Source organism: Pan troglodytes, chromosome 5 (assembly GCF_028858775.2).
Source record: "Pan troglodytes isolate AG18354 chromosome 5, NHGRI_mPanTro3-v2.0_pri, whole genome shotgun sequence".
Lineage (NCBI taxonomy): Eukaryota > Metazoa > Chordata > Mammalia > Primates > Hominidae > Pan > Pan troglodytes.
The window spans coordinates 135,680,477-135,700,602 of record NC_072403.2 but is presented as its reverse complement, the minus strand read 5'-3'; the positions used below and the strand labels follow the sequence as shown (position 1 = coordinate 135,700,602).

General features: G+C 38.8%; 1 protein-coding gene across 5 annotated transcripts in view; it reads right to left on the bottom strand.

The window, feature by feature from the left end:
- NKAIN2 (sodium/potassium transporting ATPase interacting 2) overlaps positions 1–18,135 on the bottom strand; it is a 1,022,574-nt gene extending 1,004,439 nt beyond the window's left edge. For 2 of the 5 annotated variants that reach the window (XM_063813414.1, XM_001152524.6), the window contains exon 1: positions 17,745–18,135. Coding sequence is in view for 1 of the 5 variants with exons in the window: in XM_001152524.6 (XP_001152524.2) it covers positions 17,745–17,798 (54 nt within the window). In the remaining 4 variants the exon portion in view is untranslated. The remainder of the gene's footprint in view (positions 1–17,744) is intronic. The other 3 variants (XR_008548836.2, XR_008548837.1, XR_008548835.1) reach the window with 3 other exon arrangements.
- Positions 18,136–20,126: the final 1,991 nt, after the last annotated feature.

The window sequence follows — 20,126 nt, the reverse complement described above, 5'->3', positions numbered from 1 at the left end:
TGTGTGCATAATAATTGACTTCTGATTTTTCTGATTTTCAGATAATCCATCCCCTGCTACTCTTACTAGCTTTAAGAAAAATATTTGAAATCTTCTTAGATTCTAAAATCACTTTATTCATACCCATATTCAAGGGTCATGGAGACCTTAAAAGCCAACAGTATTTTTGAACTTCACGGCTCCCTCATCCTCCCACAGCCACACTCCTTGCTCCAGCCCTCGGGCCCCCCGCTTCTCCCTCCACACACCCACAGTGGTTTCAAACTATAGGCCTCCCTCACAGTATAAAGAAAAATACTACCTTTTGTTACAGAACAGAATTCTTCCATTTACGAAGACTGCTAATACTGAGTGCTGGGTTTATGAGGTAATGTTACAGGGTCTATATCTAGATATACTCTGCAGCTGCACGGCTTTGTGATTTCCAACTCTCTGAGTATAATGCAAAGTCAAATGCCAAATCAAAAAATTAATTTTAGAGCCAGCATGATCAAATCAAGGGACAATGATTCCCTTTGCACTGTCCATTTGAGCAGCATCTTACATCAACATTAGTACTACCAGCACCTGGCCTGACACCAGCTGTTCTCATTCTCCAAACTAAAAATAAGATGCCTGATCTAAAATAGTGAGAGACAATATGAAGGAGCCATTTTCATTAAAGGGTTATTTCAATTTCTCAACAACAAGAAAAATGATGTAAATATCCAGTGGCTAAGTCTCACTTCTACAGAATTCCCCTTTCAGGTCAGCGTTTTTTATACTCTTCCAAACTGTCAATTTGTATAATGATCTAGTGACATGTGATTGGCTGGCATGTAATGTTACTCATTAAAACACAATAGCAACAGCCCAAATGAATCCTGATCAATGTCCTCAGTGTAAACCATCAGCTGCTTTGTTTCTGAGGCCAATTCATTGTGAAACAGCTAAAGTGTTTTCCCCCCTATGGTTTGTGATATATTCATTCTAATTGTTTCTTGAATGAGGCCTAAAACTGCAATTTTAACTTAACATGTCTTATTTGTAAGTCTCTTACAGAAGAATGGATAAAAGTAATATTTTAAGTTTCAAGTTTTAAGTTAGGTAGCATTTTCCTATAGGCTTTAAACAAAATCAAAAGCATTGAGGGGTACGGCTAAATAGCAAAATGTTGGCAACAATATCCCAATCAATTTCAAGCAAGTATCAAATTTTAAGAAATTCAATTCAGTTACAAGATACATAAATAAATATACTTCTGGTAAACCTGTGATCTCCACTCATGATGTACAGAATGGCTGGCAAGGAGAGATTCTGGTCTGGCACAACCACCTAGATCCTGGTTTGACTTATTCATCTGTAAAGCATCTGGATGGTCAGCATGGAAAGGCAGAGGGAGCATACTGGTTCCACCACACTCTCTTCTGTTGCTGCCACATTAATGGGAAGTGCATCTACAAACATGTGTCTACAGAACTGATCAAGGCCACTTATAATACAGGCATCTCATTTAAAAATCTCCAACAAAAATTAAAAGTTATCTTCTGTCCTTTTAATTTCATCATAAAGAAATAATTTATTTTCTTCTCTGTCCCAGTAGTGCATTTTCTACTGCCTATATATAAACACCAAGAGTTAATTTAGCTATGTAAGCAGGAGAATCAGAAACTCTGAGTAACTAGTGAACTGCCATATATACACTAATCAATGTATCCTTTGCATTGGCCACACCCTTTTTGTCCTTCTTTTAATACTTTCTGCTTAGTCCAGTGGGTGGTACATAGCAGATGTTGATTGGAGTGTTTTGAAAGATTTTTATTTTGAATGCAGTACTGCTCTAGCCTGGTATTATTACAAGGACGCTGATGATAACTAAATTCGAGGCTATTAAGGACTTAAATGTGACATCTCAGTCCCAGGACCTTATCTTTAGAAAATACAGAGAATTTTATCTACCTTTTTTAAAGTGTCAGGTTAAAATAAACCAACTAAAATATACCAACATTATCAAACTGCTCTTTTCGTTCCTCTATTTTAAGAAAGTACTATTGGAGCTGAAAAAAATCAAGCATAACTTCTGAAGCAATGAGCAAACTCTTTCTCATAAATCTGTAGTGCTGGTCATGCTTTCCAGCTTTCCATTCCAGTCCAAGAGTTAATTTGGGGACTGGCACAGATTTCTGCTTTTAAAAGCTACTCACTGGTGTCCCTTTAACATCTCTTTACTGGAAGTGCATCCTAAATAATTACCCTGCTGGTATGGGGCATCTCCAAGGGCATGTCCAGAACCAGCTTTCCGTTGCGTTGCTTTAATTGGGAGCTGTTCTTCTTCCTTCCACTTTTCTTTAAATTAGCAAGTAAGACTCGGAATCCTCCAGACTCAGTTCGGACTGTATTTTCTAATTAGACGATTGGAAAACTTTAATTAATAAGATGACCCCAGCAGAAAAATCAGGTCATATTGTTAAGCACTTATAACTTAGAAATTTTAGCAAGCACTGACTTTTGCAAGTCAGCCGACTTTGTTAGTTCTCAACAATCCTTTAATTAGGCTAGACAGAAAGTAGCATGCACTAATGTGTGTCCTGGCTAAATTCCAATGGGGGATAATTGCAATCGGGCCCACCTAAACTTCCACTGGCTTCAACTGAATACAGTAGTCTTTCTCCAATCTCTGTCTGTATTTCATTCTGCATTGATACTATTCCTGAGGCATACAGATGGAAGACTCCTGCTTTTCACCCTGAGCACTGCAGATTATCTATTAACGAGACCTGTTGAAAACCTACCACATCCAGAAGAACAATATACTAAGAAATAAAGAATGTATTCTGAGTTAACCCACTTTCCTCTTCTCACATATAGCCAGAACACCTGACGAAGTTAACACCTATGAACGGTATCATTTTCACTCCCCCTTTGCTCCCATCCTACACATCCTACACCCACTTAACACACACACAGACAAACACACACCTTTCCACTCACCTGGACTTTCAGTGGACCCAAGTACATCCTTGGAGAATTGCAAATAAGATAAGCCTCATCTACATCTAGTTCTAAGTTTATAACGTTTTGTTTGTTTGTTTTGCCTCTATTACTGCTATTTTGTCTGGTTCTTTCTTACAGAAAAACACATGAGGTGATATATGAATTTCCTCTACACAAAAATGAAGCCGGAAATGCCTGGTCCTTCCAGAGAAAGGCAATTTAAGATGCAAGATTTAATCATAAAACCATCAAGTTAAAAGGACCTTCAAGAAGTCTTGTAATTTACTCCCCTTTCTCCAGGCATGCAAATTAGAGGCCACCAAAAAGTGTTACCGAAGGAAATCAAATTGGATCAAGCGAAATTATACAGCAGGATAATTTAAAAAGATAAATCTCTGCTGTTTTATTATGCTTCTTTGGCAATAACTGGGCCTTCTGGTGAATTAGGATATCAAATATTAAAATTCTTGCAGAACCTTCTTGGGTTTGGGATCACCTAAAAAATGTTAATAGCTTAATATTATTTCAAACAGAAGTTCCTGGTTATGATTCCTGTGTGTGTGTGTGTGTGTGTGTGTGTGTGTGTGTGTTTCCACAAGAAGTTTTAAAATTTGTTAGAGTCTAAAAAATAATTTTTAAATTTACAATCACATTGTTCTTAACTCTTATCCACATATTTTATTGAATTAAAAACTCATACTTGGACCTAAAACTTCTACATTCAGAAATACGTGTTTGTCCTGCATGTCAACAATAATTATATGTCTGAAAATTAATATGCATTCCTATCTTAAATCTTTTTAAGACATTTCATGAAGAAACATATACTATATGCATATTTTAACAGAATATTGCATCTGGGAGAAGACAAATTAAAAGTGTCAAATATTCATCAGCGGTTTTTACTGGCACTAAAAGAAAGGTGACATTCACTGAGTCTTAGATAAAATCCACCTGGCTCAAACTAAACTGAGTAAAACAGCCAAGAATACTGAAGGCTTGGTTGAGTACATAATTGACCATAAAAAGTAGCTTTCAAATAAATCTAGATTCAACATTGCCTCTCCAGTCAATACTCCCACAAATGCTTATTCAGCACCCCCCTTTCCTAATGTATGTCTCAACCTACCTTCCAATCTTCTTTTACTTTCATCCTCTTTTTTCCCCATGCCTTAATACCCACTATTCATGTGCCTGCTCTCCTCATTTACCACTGCCTTAGAAACATACCAAAATAATCTAAGGAGTTTTCAAAATGGCTACATGGCTGGGTTGCCTCCCTGAAGATTCCGTTTTCATAGGTCAAAGGGATGGAGGAAGGGGCGCTGGTGTTGACATCTTTGAAAATTCCAGATGATTCTGACACAGGCCTCAGGATAAAGAGCATGACTCTCACAGGTCTGCAACCGCTAGGCTCCAGTCTGGTCTTTCCCTTGACAATCTCCTCAGCTGCCCTCTGGACAATCCAAACTCTTTCTGAAGAAAGTGTCCTGTTATTTCTAAGTGCTCTTTCCAGCTCTTTACATTAGCTCAGAGGATCTCGACAAAGGGACTATTTTGCAATCTGACAAAATCTAGAGACACTTTGGTTGTCAAAACGGGGCGTATGCTACTCCAACTGGTGTATAAAGGCCAGGGATGTTGCTAAACATCCTATAATACACAATGCAGCTCCTCATAACAAATAATTATCATTATCATTCCAAAATGGCAATGTTGTGAACATTGAGAAAAATGCTTTGCCTGAAGCCTACCTTACTCTTTCCGTCATCACTCCATTCACATATTCATTAAACAAACATTTCTATTCCTCCAAAATCATCCCCCACCATCCAGTTGTCTCCAGACTTTCCCTAAACATCATTCTGTTCCAGCTCCTTTCATCTGCTTACACCAAACTCTCCCCAAACTCTCACCAGTATATACAACCCCCAGAACAATCTTTTTCTCTCCTCACTGTGTTCCTCTTAGGTCTCTTATTTCCAAGCATCTTTAATAAAACCAAAATGTACAATGATGATTCTTCTAACAGCTGAGCTTCATTGCCTCCTGTCCTTCTCAATAACTAGACACTCTACCAATTAGGTGGCCAATCAAGGGCCTTGCGTCATCCAGGAAGTGTTCCTCTTCAAGATCTAGACTTCTGTTCTTGTCTCTTACCACCACCACCTTACCTCTCACCTCTTCTATTGTCTCACTTCTGCTGTACCCACCTCCTTATTCTCAAATGTTTGCCTGGCATTTCAATCATCTAACTACCCCTTCCCATTCTGACAGCATGGTTTCCCACCCACACCTACCTGTGCTCAGACATTTTATTCTCACTGTCATCTTAGAGCTCTCACAAGCCCTGCAACTTCCATTTTCTGCTTTTTCATTCCAATTCTTAGAAAGTTGGGTGCTGATGGAGAAATAATTGGTTCTCTTACAAATGCTTGCCACCTAATTTCACCGGGGACTTTGAAGCAGTTTAGCCATCTTTTAATTTATTACTACTTTGCCCTCACATTCCACACAGGGCTCGCTCCAAACCCCAACCTTCACTCTCACATTGTGTTGTTTCTTATTCTACTGTAGGGCACTGGGACATACGCCTTGATGATTAACATCTACAGACACCTATAGACCTATATCCTATTCTATAAGGTCCCAAACTCCTTCCAAGGAGCTCAAGTTCAACCATGAACCAGACTAAACCAGACTCCTATCCCTTCCATTCCCTAAGTCACCTCACAATTCTTCCCTACTTGCCATTCATCTGGACCCTTCATTGTCCCACACATATTCTCTTTCATTCTCACCTTTCTACTACCATCATTTCTTCCACCTGGGATACTCTTTTTTGCAATCTCTAGCTATAGAAATCCTCCCTATTGTATACTAGTACCCCATATATTGTTTGATCAAGCTATGAGGAGATAACTAATCTTTCCCATAAATTTCCTTTGTATTTTATTCTTAATTATCTTAAGTTCTTATCATGCTGCCCTATATTAACGGTATATCTACATGCCACATTTAATCTGCTTGACAGAGGTCAGTTTGGTTCTACTCCCCAACTCTACTCCCGGGTTCTCAAATTTTGCATTACACACACACACACTCTTGCACACTATATACACATACGTGTGTGTGTATACGTATATCTTTACAATATATAATTGTATATATCAAGTATGTATATAATCTCTTAAATGTTTCCTGAGCTCAAAATAACTGAATCAAAATTGTTGATAAGCAGAAGCTCTTCATGAAATGGCAGACAAAAAAAAATTAAGAATTTATACTAGGGGTTTTCATCTAAGTTTCACAGATTGAGTTCACAAGTTTTTGAAGCCCATTTTCCTGGTAAGAGAGTTAGTAGCTTTTATCAAATTTGCAAGATTCCATGCCAAACAAGCTAAAAACAAACAAAAAACGTTCAAAACTACTGCTCTAGAGATATGAAAAATAAAGACAATATTAACTTCATTATTTATGTTCTGATTTAACAAAACTCTTGGAAGTAATGTTGCATCAAATGCATCAAATACTAGATAATATGAATTAAACTTATATGAATTAACACTTTAAAATGGGGCAAAATGACCCAGACATCCACATTTATGTCTCACCAAAATTGATCTTATTTACAGTAAGTATAAATGTGATTTTATAGTACACAATGAATGAAAGACAGTAAAACATGTTTAGCTTCTAGCATAAGGAAGTAATTAATATGGCTTAATAAATAAATAAATGATAAAGAACAGCTTGCAATTTAAACTAATCTTGAATTATTAAAACCACTAGATACTAGATTTACGATAGAAACACGGCTTGACATTCTTTTCAGTTACATCATATCCTAATTGCCAAAGGGTAGAAACACACCATTTATTCAGCGCATGTTCATTATGCTATTCGTATGTGGACATTTCATAAATCCTACTTGATGAAGCTGATTTAGTAATTACTTAATTTCCTCCCACTATTCATTCATTACTTCATTCACTTTTAAATGATCATGACTGCAACACAGCACTACAGGCTAAGAACCATTCCAGGCAAATGTTTTCCAGGGTCTTCGGCTCCCAACATCCAGGGCAGGGCCTGCACGTCTGGCTCTTCATCCATTGCATATAAATTTTTATTCACATTATGAAAGATTAAATTAAAAGATGGGCCTACCGGTAGGAAATATGCAACGACCCTAGTTTGTGTGTAAAGTTTGCATCAAATCACTATGTAAACTTCAAAAAAAAAATTCATTGGGGTTTATTTCTCTCAATGTAAGGGAAAAAATATGACATGAGTTTAAGGTACTTAACAGAGTGTGAGTAAAGCTAGGTACAGTAACAGAGTGATCATTAACACCTCTTTCTTACGAAAAGAAAGTAAAAACCACAGGTCTACCTTTAGGATTTTAATAAAAGAGGAATATAATTAAATGTCACCACATATTGTTGTTGCAAGATTTATATTTACTAAATGTAAACTGAACTTACGCTATTTGCCTGATTTTTAAGGCAGCTTTTCTGAATAAAAATAAATCTATTCCAGGGCAGTCTATAAAATGTTAAACTAAAAATGCATTGCCCCATATCTCTAAGAGCCTGTGAAACTTCCCAGGAACGCTTTTGATAAAACCAGAAATATGTTCTTAAGAAAATTAATCTATGAATTCATTCGTTAATTCGATTTATTGTGGATTCCAATTCACAATGAATGTTAAAACATTGTTTTAAGTAGAATAGTACTTAATTGCTTTTGAACATTCAGGAGTTCCACCCATCCCTCCACCCCCTGCCTTGTAGGAAAATGAAAGAAGCCTTTAATTCCAGGTGCATAGAAAAGGCAAACTCATAAATACTACTGAACAGCTGTAATTTACTATCTTTTGGGTGAATAAAACGGAACCACATTTTATAAAACATGGTCAAAAATGAAACTCCATTAATTCCTGTTGATAAGGGTAAGAAACACATAATCCTATACATTGCTCCAATATTTGAGAAAATCTCAGGCTATAGGTTCACTAATCACTAAAGTTGTGAGCAAGTTTTATTTAAACAGAAAAAAAGACAAAAAAAAAAAAAAAAGGTCCAGAGCTCTTTATATACCACCTATGTATCATCAAATCTACATTTTGAGATGGGGTTTCGCTCTGTTGCCCAGGCTGGAGTGTCATGATCTTGGCTCACTGCAACATCTGCCTCCCAGGTTCAAGCAATTCCCATGCCTCAGCCTCCAGAGTAGCTGAGACTACAGGCACGCAACACCAGGCCCCGCTAATTTTTGTATTTTTAGTAGAGATGACGTTTTGCTATGTTGGCCAGTCTGGTCTCGAACTCCTGACCTCAGGTGATCTACCAGCCTCGGCCTCCCAAAGTGCTGGTATTACAGGCATGAGCCATCACACCTGGCCAAATCTACAACAGTTTCTAAAAGCCTTCAAATATGTAATTCTATAACAGTTCCCAATAACTAGGGATAAACATATCCACAAACCCTAATATCATCCCTGCACTTCAAAGCAATCAGGTAAAACCTTCATATGCCATCTCTTATAGGGTACCTGATCTCTAGCTTATAGACTAACAAGAGAGTGAGGTCAGAATCACTATGCCCACAGGGATGAATTATGATTCCCAGCATCAAGGTGCCTTCCACCACTGCAGGTGCCATAACAAAAGAAGTGCTCAATCCCGGGACAATCAGCACAGCCCTTCTCCAGGGGCCAAGACCACAGAAGGCAGCACTCCACCCCAGTATCATTTTCTCTTCTCATTGTGGCTTGCAGAGGTTCTTATAACTTTTGTTTCCAAGTGGTGTCAGAGACTATAATACAAATAATACTCTGGGTGATCCACCTTGTATAACTCTTATGGCTACAAGCCCGTGTAGGTTAGGATACTATGAATTCCCTACCACCGAACAGTTCACATGTAACATAGACGCTTCCATCATTTGATACACAGCTGTCAGTTAAAGGATTTGAAATATCTCCTTATTCTGTTGTGTAATTAGAATAATACAGATGCACACAAAGACTTCTGTTAAGAGTAGGGTGTACCAATTTGATTCCTCCATTTCAAACTAAGACTCATTTGTTTCCAAAGAATGCAACATTGTTGGGGGTTTTAAATGTGTTACTGTTTTAGAGTGTAATGCATTGATTAAAAAACAAAAGTCAGTATGAGGACTCTTCACCACTCCCCCGCCTAAGGCAAATATGTAGGCTGAGATGCTGGAAAAGCTAGCCTGCCTAGAGATGTAGGATACAGACATTGCTCCTCATCCACTGCCTTAAAACGAAAGTGCTTCTGCAAATGCCCTCTCCAAGGTGTTCTGGAGTTCTAAATATCAGAAGTTCCAAAACTACTGCAACATGTCAACCTCTTTGCAACATCAGCAATTGGACTTGACTGAGCTTCAGTTAAGGGTTTTGATTTTAGTGTCCGAAACATAATTTCAAGAAACTCAAGTGAACATATATAATATAAAATAGCCAAGCATCTGAAAACAGGTTTCTATTCATTTGTTTTAGTAACTTGATAATATTCTATATTCTTAAATATCTTTATGCATTATTTGTTAGATATCTGTTTAATCAGTTGAGTTTCTGTACTGAATTCTTAACCTTTAAATATTGTTTAGGCAATCACTGAATATTAACTTGTAGACTGCATCATTAGCCTGGAGTAATATTTCACTGAAAAGTATTGCTGAAAATGCTAGTTCCATGGAAGATTAATAGGGGATATCAGAAAAAGACATTTCTTGGTTCACTGCAAGCACTCTGTAAATATTTGCTGAGTTAAATGGAATTAAGCAGAGGTTCAGTGCAGGACTTCCTGTAGCTGCTAATATGCTAATATGCACTGTGACCCTTGAGGGTGGGGGCGGTGGGGGGCATAAGAGTTCTTGCTCAGTAGAATGACTTGCTGAACTAGTGTCCACAGAACACAGTTTTAGAAATAATGGCCTGAAGAACAATGTTGACTTGTTTGTAAAATCCAAGTTTCATTTTAATGAATACTTAAAGTACGTATATCAGGCACATAGCACATTATCTAGTTCAAACTACCTGTACCTAGTGTTTTAATTATTTATAAAGCCTCACAAAATTTATGGGTGGTGAAGAAAAAAATGATTCTATGAAAAAAAACTAGTTGTTCTAACTAGGGCCACTGGCCATAAACATCCCTTTAACTACTCCCGGGCTCACTAGATGGACTGTTCTGAAAGGTTAAAACATTAAAACTGTAAAGATGTTAACTTTAAGCATATTATCTCCCCTAGATACTCCTATTCTATAGGGTAAATAGGTCAGGAATTACTTGCCCTATTTTTCAAACGAGGAAACAGCACCCAGAAATACAAATGTCTCAAGCAAAGTCATAGTTATTTAGTCACCCAATACAGAAGCACTAAGCTCCTTGGTATATTAAAATCCAGCTTCTAACTTAGCCCAGTACTTTTTCAGTCTCTCTCTCTCTCTCTCTCTCTCTCTCTCTCTCTCTCTCGGTATATTAAAATCCAGCTTCTAAATTAGCCCAGTACTTTTTCAGTCTCTCTCTCTCTCTTTCTCTCTCCCTCTCTCCCCCACCCCCCCACAACCTCCACCCCAGCGCTGTGCTTACCCTAATGAGTGGCTAGGCTAGTAAAGAGAGGCAGGTGAAGGATCCAATTCTGTTCTAGCATTACCAGACATGAGGGTGCTTGCTTTCAGATTCCTCTATATTTCAATACATTACAAAGACACAAACGCGCTGGAAAGACCTTGCATTTCTCCTATTTAAACTTCTGAATTGAACTAAGCTAAAAGTCCGAAATAGGTCCTGAAGAAAAGTTTTCTCTCATATCAGTAGAAGGCCATAGGAAGAATTTAGTTAATTATCTAGTTGGATTGAAGAATTTCAAAAATAGGTTCACTTTCTCTTGTAACACCATTAGGTGAAGACACATATTCTAGGCCAGTAGTTCTCAAAATTTGGTGCCTGATCATCAACATCAGTATCATCTGGGAATTCCTTAGAAATACAAATTCTCTGGTCCTAGCCCAGGCCTCTGCAGTCAGAAACTCTAGGAGAGGGCCCAAAAATCTATGTTTAAAAATCCTGCAGGAGATTCTGATGCACACTCAGGTTCAAAATGTGTTCAAGCATATTCAACACATATTTTAAATAACATATTTACTCTTTTTCTTCCCCAGTACAATAATTATGGCAAATATTATTGGTCAATGGTGGTCTGGATGAATTTAGGATTTGGAGCATGTAAAAAACAAACGAGCAAACAAACAAAAAACAGGCAAATAACAATACTGTGCACTGGCCATTCATCAAGGAGTGGTTTTAAAAAGAGCTGGATTTAAAAAAAATGAATATATTTTTTCTTTCCATATAATACATTTTAAGCTTACATATCAAATTTCCAAGACCCTATTTCATGGTTATCTGTCAAAAGTTGGCCCAAATGCATGAGAACAGCAATGGATACTTGCTCTGCAGCGGGGAGCTTCCCCTTCTGCCCTTTCATTCTCTAGTCCATACACCAGCTGCTCATAGTTGTCAAACCCCAAGATTACCTAAGTCGGTCAGGTTTGGACAGGAGCCTGACATCAATCAACCCCACATCTCTAAACCTAGGTGTTGACTAATGGGTCACTAAGGAATTAGTAGGTAGGTACTTACTTTCTTTAATTAAAAAAAACATGAGAGGCTGCTATAGTTTTATTTTACATGGAAGGGATGCAGTGTGGCACAGGTTCAGAGTCAGGCTGAGATTCAGACAGACCTGGGTTTGAATCCAAGCTTCTCCACTTACTAAGAGGGTGACTTAAAAACACAGCTTAACGTTTCAAGGCCTCCATCTCCTCCCTGGTAAAGTGAGGATATTAATGTCTATTACCTATCTCATAGGATTACCAGAGAGGATTCAGTGGGGGGGGGGGGGGGGGGGGGGGAAACATATTTAGCCAAGAACAAGCTTCCAATAAATAATAGTTTTCATTATTATTTTATAAAACTAGATTTTTAAATGCATAACAAATTATTTAAAAATGCATGAAATGAAAAAATAATTTATTTCAAAATGCACATAAAAATCAGTTTATATGTAGCATTTCAAGGAGTTTTTACAGGGATCAAGTTAGCATGTGATCCACAACTAGCTGAAAGGGTAAAAATCATAAGCTTTTGAAGTCACCTTATTCTTATTTCAGGTTGGAAAAACAAAAAGAGTCTATACCTGCATAAGATTAAATCTTAGAATATTCCTATAAGCTAGACCCACTGCCTGTTTTATAATTCAAGGAAAGAAAAAGAAAAATACTTATTTCAGGAAGATGAAGCTAGTAATTTCTTTATATATTGAGCATTTTATATCTAAACACAACTGAAATATTTTTTAACAAAAGAAAAAGCGTAACAAATTTATTACGTGCGCACATGTGCACAGCAGTATTACAAAATATGAACTCCTGAAATACTAAAAGAGGAGAAAACCAAGTTATAAACTTCATTTCTACCATAACCTGGAGAAAGAAAATGATATAGAAGTTTATCTTGTTCCTTCATAATTTTTAAATGTGCTTTAATTTCTTGGGAATGGTAAGAACAAATGCTTCATATAATTTTATTTCCATCCTATAGAAATTAGGAATAAATAGAGTACTTATTCTATCATTGTTATGAAAAAAGGTAGCCCTACATACATTGTATATTGATGGCTTATGTATTTTATTATATTGATAATAAACAACAATCAAGTTTCCATGAGGGGAAAAAAATAACAAAAATCAGAAGAGTTCATTATATCAGAAAAAAAATGGGAAACAAATATTTTTCCTATGTGTGTGTTTCATTTCTGACATTTGTATGTTATTGGAAATAGGGTAATTTCCATTAATAGCAATATTAGTTTCAAAACTGCTTATGAAAAAAGTATACTGCACTGTTTGAAATTCTACCAAATAACATAACTGAAATACAACCTTTGGAATTGTAGGCATTATCTGTATATACGAATATTTAATGCAATTGGTGCCATTAACTTTTGTATTTATATTTCCAGGATCAACATAGAAATGTTAAAATATGTTTCTGTCTCTCAGATTTTATTTCTCTCAAGCACACACATATTAAAAATAAAAAACAAAAAATAAAGACTTCCTATTTTAAGGAATCCCTGACTTCCACTCTGAAATTCCTGACTGGGCAAGTAGAGAATCTGACCTCAAAGTAAAGCAGCATCAGAGGGAAAGGAGGTAGCAAAGCACATTTGCATTTCTGGGTCATTACCCACATACGGGCCCCACGCCAGAGATGACTCTGGCACTCTGCAGAAAAAATGCTGCCCATCCAAGCCTTTATTTGAGAAAGCAGGAGAACAGCTCCACATGGGTTGACTTTTTGAAACTTTAGCTGTATTCAAGAAAATAAGTCGCTACCTGCTTTGTGAACGAAGAAAGAAGAGTTGGACACTGGAAGAAGTTTCTAGGTATCTCCTGGTATATATAAGGCAGAGAAGAGTAGTGCTGAATTACAGTGAGAATAAATTAAAAACAAAACCATGTGCAACAATATTCAGGATGCATAAATAGAAAACATTTAAAAAGAAGAAAGTTATCATTTTACAACTTAGCAAACTCAACATATTTTTACATGATAAGTTTCTAAAGTATTGTATGGGGATTTTCAGTCTTCTTCATGAGTAAGTTTGGTTAACAACTTCAAGATTTTATCATCAATGGCATCTGAATCCTAAAAAGTTAAAATTCTCTGAGCCAGGAAGTTTTGTGGCAGATAAAGTTATAAACTTCTGAAAAACCGTCAAACTTGTCAGAAGTATACTAGGAATATCATAAGATTCTACCTGCACTTTTCAAGCTACTTCACGGCAACGCTTTATTTTCTAAAAAGTAATAAAATAGCACATGATTATGAACACTGCAGAAAATCATGATCACTGAAGTATTCCATAATTATAATAAAATTGTTTTTAATTTAGTCTACACTCACAACATCTTAAGGAAAAAAAATATGTACCTTTGAAAATGGTTAGCAATCCTGTGATAGAAAGTAACTGATCATTCTTAATTAAGTTTCAAATGTACTCCTTCACACAGCTGCACACACAATGTGTACTAACCTAATTGTTAGTTGCACCTGCTCCAAGTTAACAATATTTCATACAGCCCATGGCAATAGTGGCATTTTTCAAGTGTTATTCTGTGGAGTGTAAATCTAAACTTTCTTTCAATAGTTTATGACATGTTTTGTGCCACCCAGAGGTCTAATGTACAAAATAGGGGATTTTGAGTTTCCTTACTTGAAAACAAATCTGTCCTTTCAGTCTAAATTAAGTTATATTCTTTCATATTTTAACGTATTTTTTCACACTGAGAGATATCAGAGTAATTTTTTCCACATTTATAAAAGAACTCTGATTCAATCAAACATTGGGGAAAACATGCCAAAACTTTCACAAGTTGAAAGTTACAAATAGTAAATAAGAAGTTAAAAAATTCTTGTCCTATACCACTACATCCACCATTGCAAATGCAGTGATGATTTTTGTTACTATCTGAAATCTTCAGTTTCTGAGTATTAAGGACAGCAATGGTAAAAAGAAAATTACCTTCTTGAGATTATGAGCTTAAGCTCTAGATTCTGCACATGGAGTAAATCTGTTTCCAGAGATCATACTCCTTTACGTAGGAATCACCCTAAAATCTGAAGTTGGCATAACCATACAACTCAAAGATTTTCATTTATGATATATATGGAAACAGTTTTTCATAAAATGGAAGTTTTGTATGAATCTCTATGGTATGGAATTCTAGTTTCTTGTTTTATAAACGGATCTCCTGATTTTTGAGAAGAGTATATGTTTATCAATACTTGTAGTCTGCCAAACATTAAATTAAATGTATATTTAACTAATTTAAAGCACAGATATAGAATTCTGACAGGTAAATGTCTCTGAAGAATCTGCCTCTGTCCCTCAATTGTTAAATGGTCAAAACACCGTGTCTGGTCTGATAATAACTTAATAAATGAGATCACCATATCCACAATACCAAAAGCCACCTCATCCTCTCCTAAGATTAGCTGCAAATTGGTACAGATGTAAATATTCCCTTAAATTTATTTAAAATACAAATACTTTGCTCCGAGGACTGGAGATTAACGTTTCCAGAACCTTAATCAAGTCACGTAATAAAGCAACTGAATAAAGTTTCTAACTTAGAGTCTCTTTGGCCTTTTTTCCTGTACAGTTACCAAAAAAAAAGATGCCCAAATGTTACAAGAACACATACTAAACACTTGAGAAGTAAACAAAACTGGGTTAACTTTTATTTCAGTCAATGGTACATGAGTCATAACTTAGTCTAGAAACCTGGTTTATTTGTAAAACAATCTACTCATAATAGCGCAAAGACATAAAAAGTTTTTAAAAATCTATTGAGAGCAAAGGAAAACATACACACCCACCTATTTTTTAGTGCAGGGCTTTGCAACTATTAATTTGCAAAAGAATTATTTTATTTAAAATCAAATACTGTATTTCCAAAAAGCAACAATTACCAAGAATCTCTGAGGTCCTTTAAGGTGTGATCATTTCACCCTATCAAAACAATTGCATTTTCTTTGTCCTTTGTTTTTTGTTCTGCATCTGCATTAACATGGCTGCTAATTATATTAGCCTGGTGGCACATAAAGTCTGAATGGGAAAAATCACATGATTCTCATATAATATAAAAACTCCTTAGGATTCCAATATACACTTACTTAGATTGTGCTCTTCTGTATTACAGCTACATCTACTCTGTTAGAGAACTTAATTATAATTCAGAATTTCTGTTTCATAAGTGATGGTGCAACTCTCCAAGACACCATTGTATGTATGGATGCATGCATGTACTCAAGAGCATATGTACATACACACATATGTGAGCACATAAAAACACAAAGGAACCTTTAGCTTTATCATTCTACTTTGAATAGATAGCTTCCCTACTGGTATATTTATGTTTTTCTAAAATCAAGTTCTTGAGGAGTTTGTATTCATCACACAAAATGTCATATAGACCTAGTGCATACATTTGCCATAAGAAAGCCCTATTATATTACGTGATTAGAAGTTAAATCACATTTTTCAAATTTTAAATCGAAAAGAGCATAAGAATGATCTACACACCCACTCATTCTCACATTTTTATGCTTTCACACAGTGAATCAGCAAATGTATTCTTTTTCTGAATAATATATAAAAATAAGAATGTTTTGAAAACCTTTATACAGTTTGGCAGACTTAGCCTAATGGGTTGTTTAACAAAGTAAACTCCCTCATTGTTTTGGTTAGCTTTATTATTAAGAGTAAAAATCCTTCATTGCAAAACTTATATGAATCTGTGGTACAGAAAAATAAACTGGTTTACACATCATTGAGAAACTACCACATTCTGAAAATTACATTTATAGTTCCATCTTTGTCTTACAACCAAGTGCATAAGCGCATAAATCACAGATCAAAATAGACACCATCAGATAACTTTCATGGGAAAGAAAAACATCCTAAGACAACACACAACAAAAAGCACTGTTTCAGCTAATATTACACAAAGCAGCAATAACTAACACTCATGGGCTTCACGACAACTGATAAACAAGAACACTTAAGGAATTCCTCTGCCAGTTTCAATGGCAAATCCTTGCTCTTTTGAACACTTTACTGATTGGACACTTAAACATCTTCTGCCTTGTAGTCACTTTAACCTTTATGAAACAGTTGTTGAAAACGTACATGACTATTCCAGTTAATTTATACTTTCTAAGGAAATATATTTAATGACAAGTGTGAGCAAGTAGCTCCTACCTCAAATTAACCACTTAGAGTGGTATATTTTTCACCTCTCAACCCTCTACTCAGACCCTCCTTCCATTGCCCTTAGGGAATTGAAATTCAGAGACATGACGTTTTCCATTATTGGTTCCTTGCCTCTTTGCAACTGTACAACATTCCTCAAAAAGTACATACAATTCTCCATCCTATAGGATCAGACAACAGTATCTATTTCAGGAGCAATAATATGCATAATGTAAGACAGAATATTTTTTCTTGGAATTGTCTGTGTTAATTGTGATTTAAAGGTTACTGGTTCCGTCTATGACAATGGTGTTGCTGAGTTCACCTAAGTATTTTTGTTCAATCTGCATACTTTAAAAACTCAATGTGGCTAAAACTCAAACAGTCTAAATTAGACTGTTGTAAGGATACCATGTGCCCTAAACAGTGGTTTTTTTAGAGCATTATACTTAAAGACAACATTTTCCTTAAAAAAAGAAAAAAAACATGTCTATGAAGAAACAAAGATACTGCAAAATTAGTATAGAGAAGAAAAGTCCAAAATTCCGTATTTCTCTGTTTAACACCTGTACGGTAAATTGTAGGTGACAATCACGTTGTTACATGAATAGGAATGCAAAGCATAAAGAACAAGAGCTACATCTTGCTTTTCCTAAAGAAATTAAAGACAAGTTTAACCCGCACCTGCCAAACTGTCTTAAGAGGGACAGAAATAGGTGGGAACGGAAAGGCTCACCTCTCCTGTACCCCAGAGTGCGTCTCCCTGAAATCATCTTCAATATAGGCAATATTATCTGTCACCTTCTCTTTTATCTTTTTCGTCCATTCTAGTCAATGGCAGACCCTTTGCTGCACTCCCCTGCCCACTATCTCAAAGACACATTACAGAATAAGGGGACCCAAGTGTCACTTACCAGTTGCATGCCACAGATAAAGATAAGCGTGCACCTGCCACTGCAATAACCCATGGTTTCCGAGACCCCTGCCACAGCCAGACTGTCCCACGTCGGCCACCGTCGAGCCCCCACTTTATCCAATCAGATCGCGGGGAAGGACACGCAAACCTGCCGAGGGCTCGGGGGCTCCGGGCTGCTGCTGCTGCCAGCGTCCTGGGAAGTGACAGGCATTAGGACCTGCTGGCGCGGCGGCGGCGGCGGCGGCAGCTCCAGCCGCGCCCGCCACACATACCTTCACTCGCTCGGTGCACACGCCGCGCCGCGGGCAGTGCCGCCTGCGGAGACGCGCCCGGGGCCCGCAGGGGCAGCAGCGGCAGCCTGGCAGTGCCGCCGCGCCCTCGGGCATCTGGCCCGCGAAGTTTCGCCCCTGCCGCTCTCCGCGCCGCTCGCCTCACGCCCCCCAGCGCGGCCGCCGCCCGACGCGCGCTCGCCCTGCGCTCGCCGCGCGCCGGCTCCGGGGGCGGCAGAAGCGCGCGAGGGCCGCTGCCCGCCTCCCTGCGCAGCCCGCGGCTCCTAGGCACCCTGCGTTGCTGGGCCCGGCGGGCGGGGGTGGGGCGGGGAGCGGGGCGCGGGCCGAGCGGGGGCGTCCGGGCTCCGCGGTCCCCGGCGGCTGCTGCAGCGGCTGCTGCGCGCAATGATGCGGGTCCGCGCCGCGTCCCAGCAGCGGCGCTGCCCCTCCCTTCGCCCAGATGTGTGAATCCTCCTCCTACAACAAATCCTTCAACCTGCTCCCTGCCGCCCCCTCCCAGGGGGCCAACTTTGAGGACCGCAGGGGCTGCCGCCCAGGCGGCCGCAGGCGGCGGTGTCTAGGCGGAAAGGAGCGGCGCGAAAGCGGCGGCGGCGGGGACCGGGGCCTCGGGGCGAGGAGTCTGGGCGGCATGACCGCGGTTTGCTGAGCTGAAGTCGGTCGTGCTCCCAGAGCCACTCCGCGGGAGCGAACCGAGTGTGTGTGTGTGCGCGCGCGCTCGGGGGAGAAGGGACGAAGAGGAGGAGGATTAGGGAAGGAGGCTGGGGTCATGGAACAGGGGTGCAACCGAGGCATCCAGAGCGGCCGGAAAGCCCGAGTGGCGGAGAGGCCAGAGGTGGCGAGAAGGGGCGCGGCGGCACCGGACGCACCGCCCAGCACCTGGCTCCCCTGGGCTCCCGAGGATCTGAAGGGTCGGAGCGCGGAGAGCTACGGAGCCGACCCTGCTTGGGGAAGGGGACCGAGTTGCTGCTGGAGTTGGGAAAAATTAGCAACCGGAGGGAATAGGGATGCAATGAGTTGCTGTTGCTGCTTCAAACTGTTGTTTGTTTTCACTTAAAATATTAAAGAGTCGGAGACTAGTTTAATACTCAGTTACTTCAGCTTCACAGCAGTCCCAGCTGGGTGTGGATTCCTAGTGGAGATGCACCAGCCTCCGCTGAGCACCGGCCTGAAGCTGTGAAGCGGCTGCTACCTGCAGAGACAGGCTTCGGAGCCCGCTGCTGCCACCTGCGGGCGGAAAGCTGAAGGGCGCAACATGCTGGCCCAAGTGGCTGCCCCTGGGGCGTGGATATTTAGGACCAAGTTTCCTTTTCAGCCCTGGCAGCTAAGGAAAGCAACCCTAACTTTTCCAGGAAGTGAAGATTATTTGTTGAGATCCATTGAGGAACTGACTCATTGGGGTGAAGTGTCGCGATTGATAAGAGGATGGTTTAGGGAGCTAAATAGCAAACAGCTCCCTAGCACCCTTCTTAAGAGATTAAGATGACGAAGCCACATCAAGCAGAGAGCTCTCTGTAGCAACTGGAACTTGGCGCCTACTGAGAAAAATGGCATTTATACAGGATAAAGTTATGCTGGGAACCACAAATAAGGATCCCGAATGATTGCTTCCTTTGAATAAACATTATGACGTATCAGAATGACTAAATACAAATAAATTGAATAGAGCAGAGAGACTATTCTCCAGAGCCTGGCACTGAATTTTCAGAAACGATTCGTCAGTCCTAGGGAGCCAAAAAGGGATTAACTTTGTTAAATTTATGGAGCACAGATATTTTATTGCTATAATGAGAATGTCTGGTTTTAATCGCCCCATTTGTAAAGGGGCTTTTCTTCTGAAAAGTGTCTTTCAATGTTTAATAAAATTCCCAAGAGCCCAATATGTGCTCTTAGGCACTGCAAAGCCTGGAAGGTAATAGTTCCACAACCTTTGGTAAAACTGAAGCCAGAGTTATCTAGTGGAAAATGTTTCTCTTAGTTGCTCTTCTGTCTTTATACACATTAGCTGTCCTGTACCTGCTAGGGTTATGGGTATTTTGCATTGCCAAACAGAAAGCTGTAAGTTAATTGACTGTTGAAGAAGCTGCTGCCAT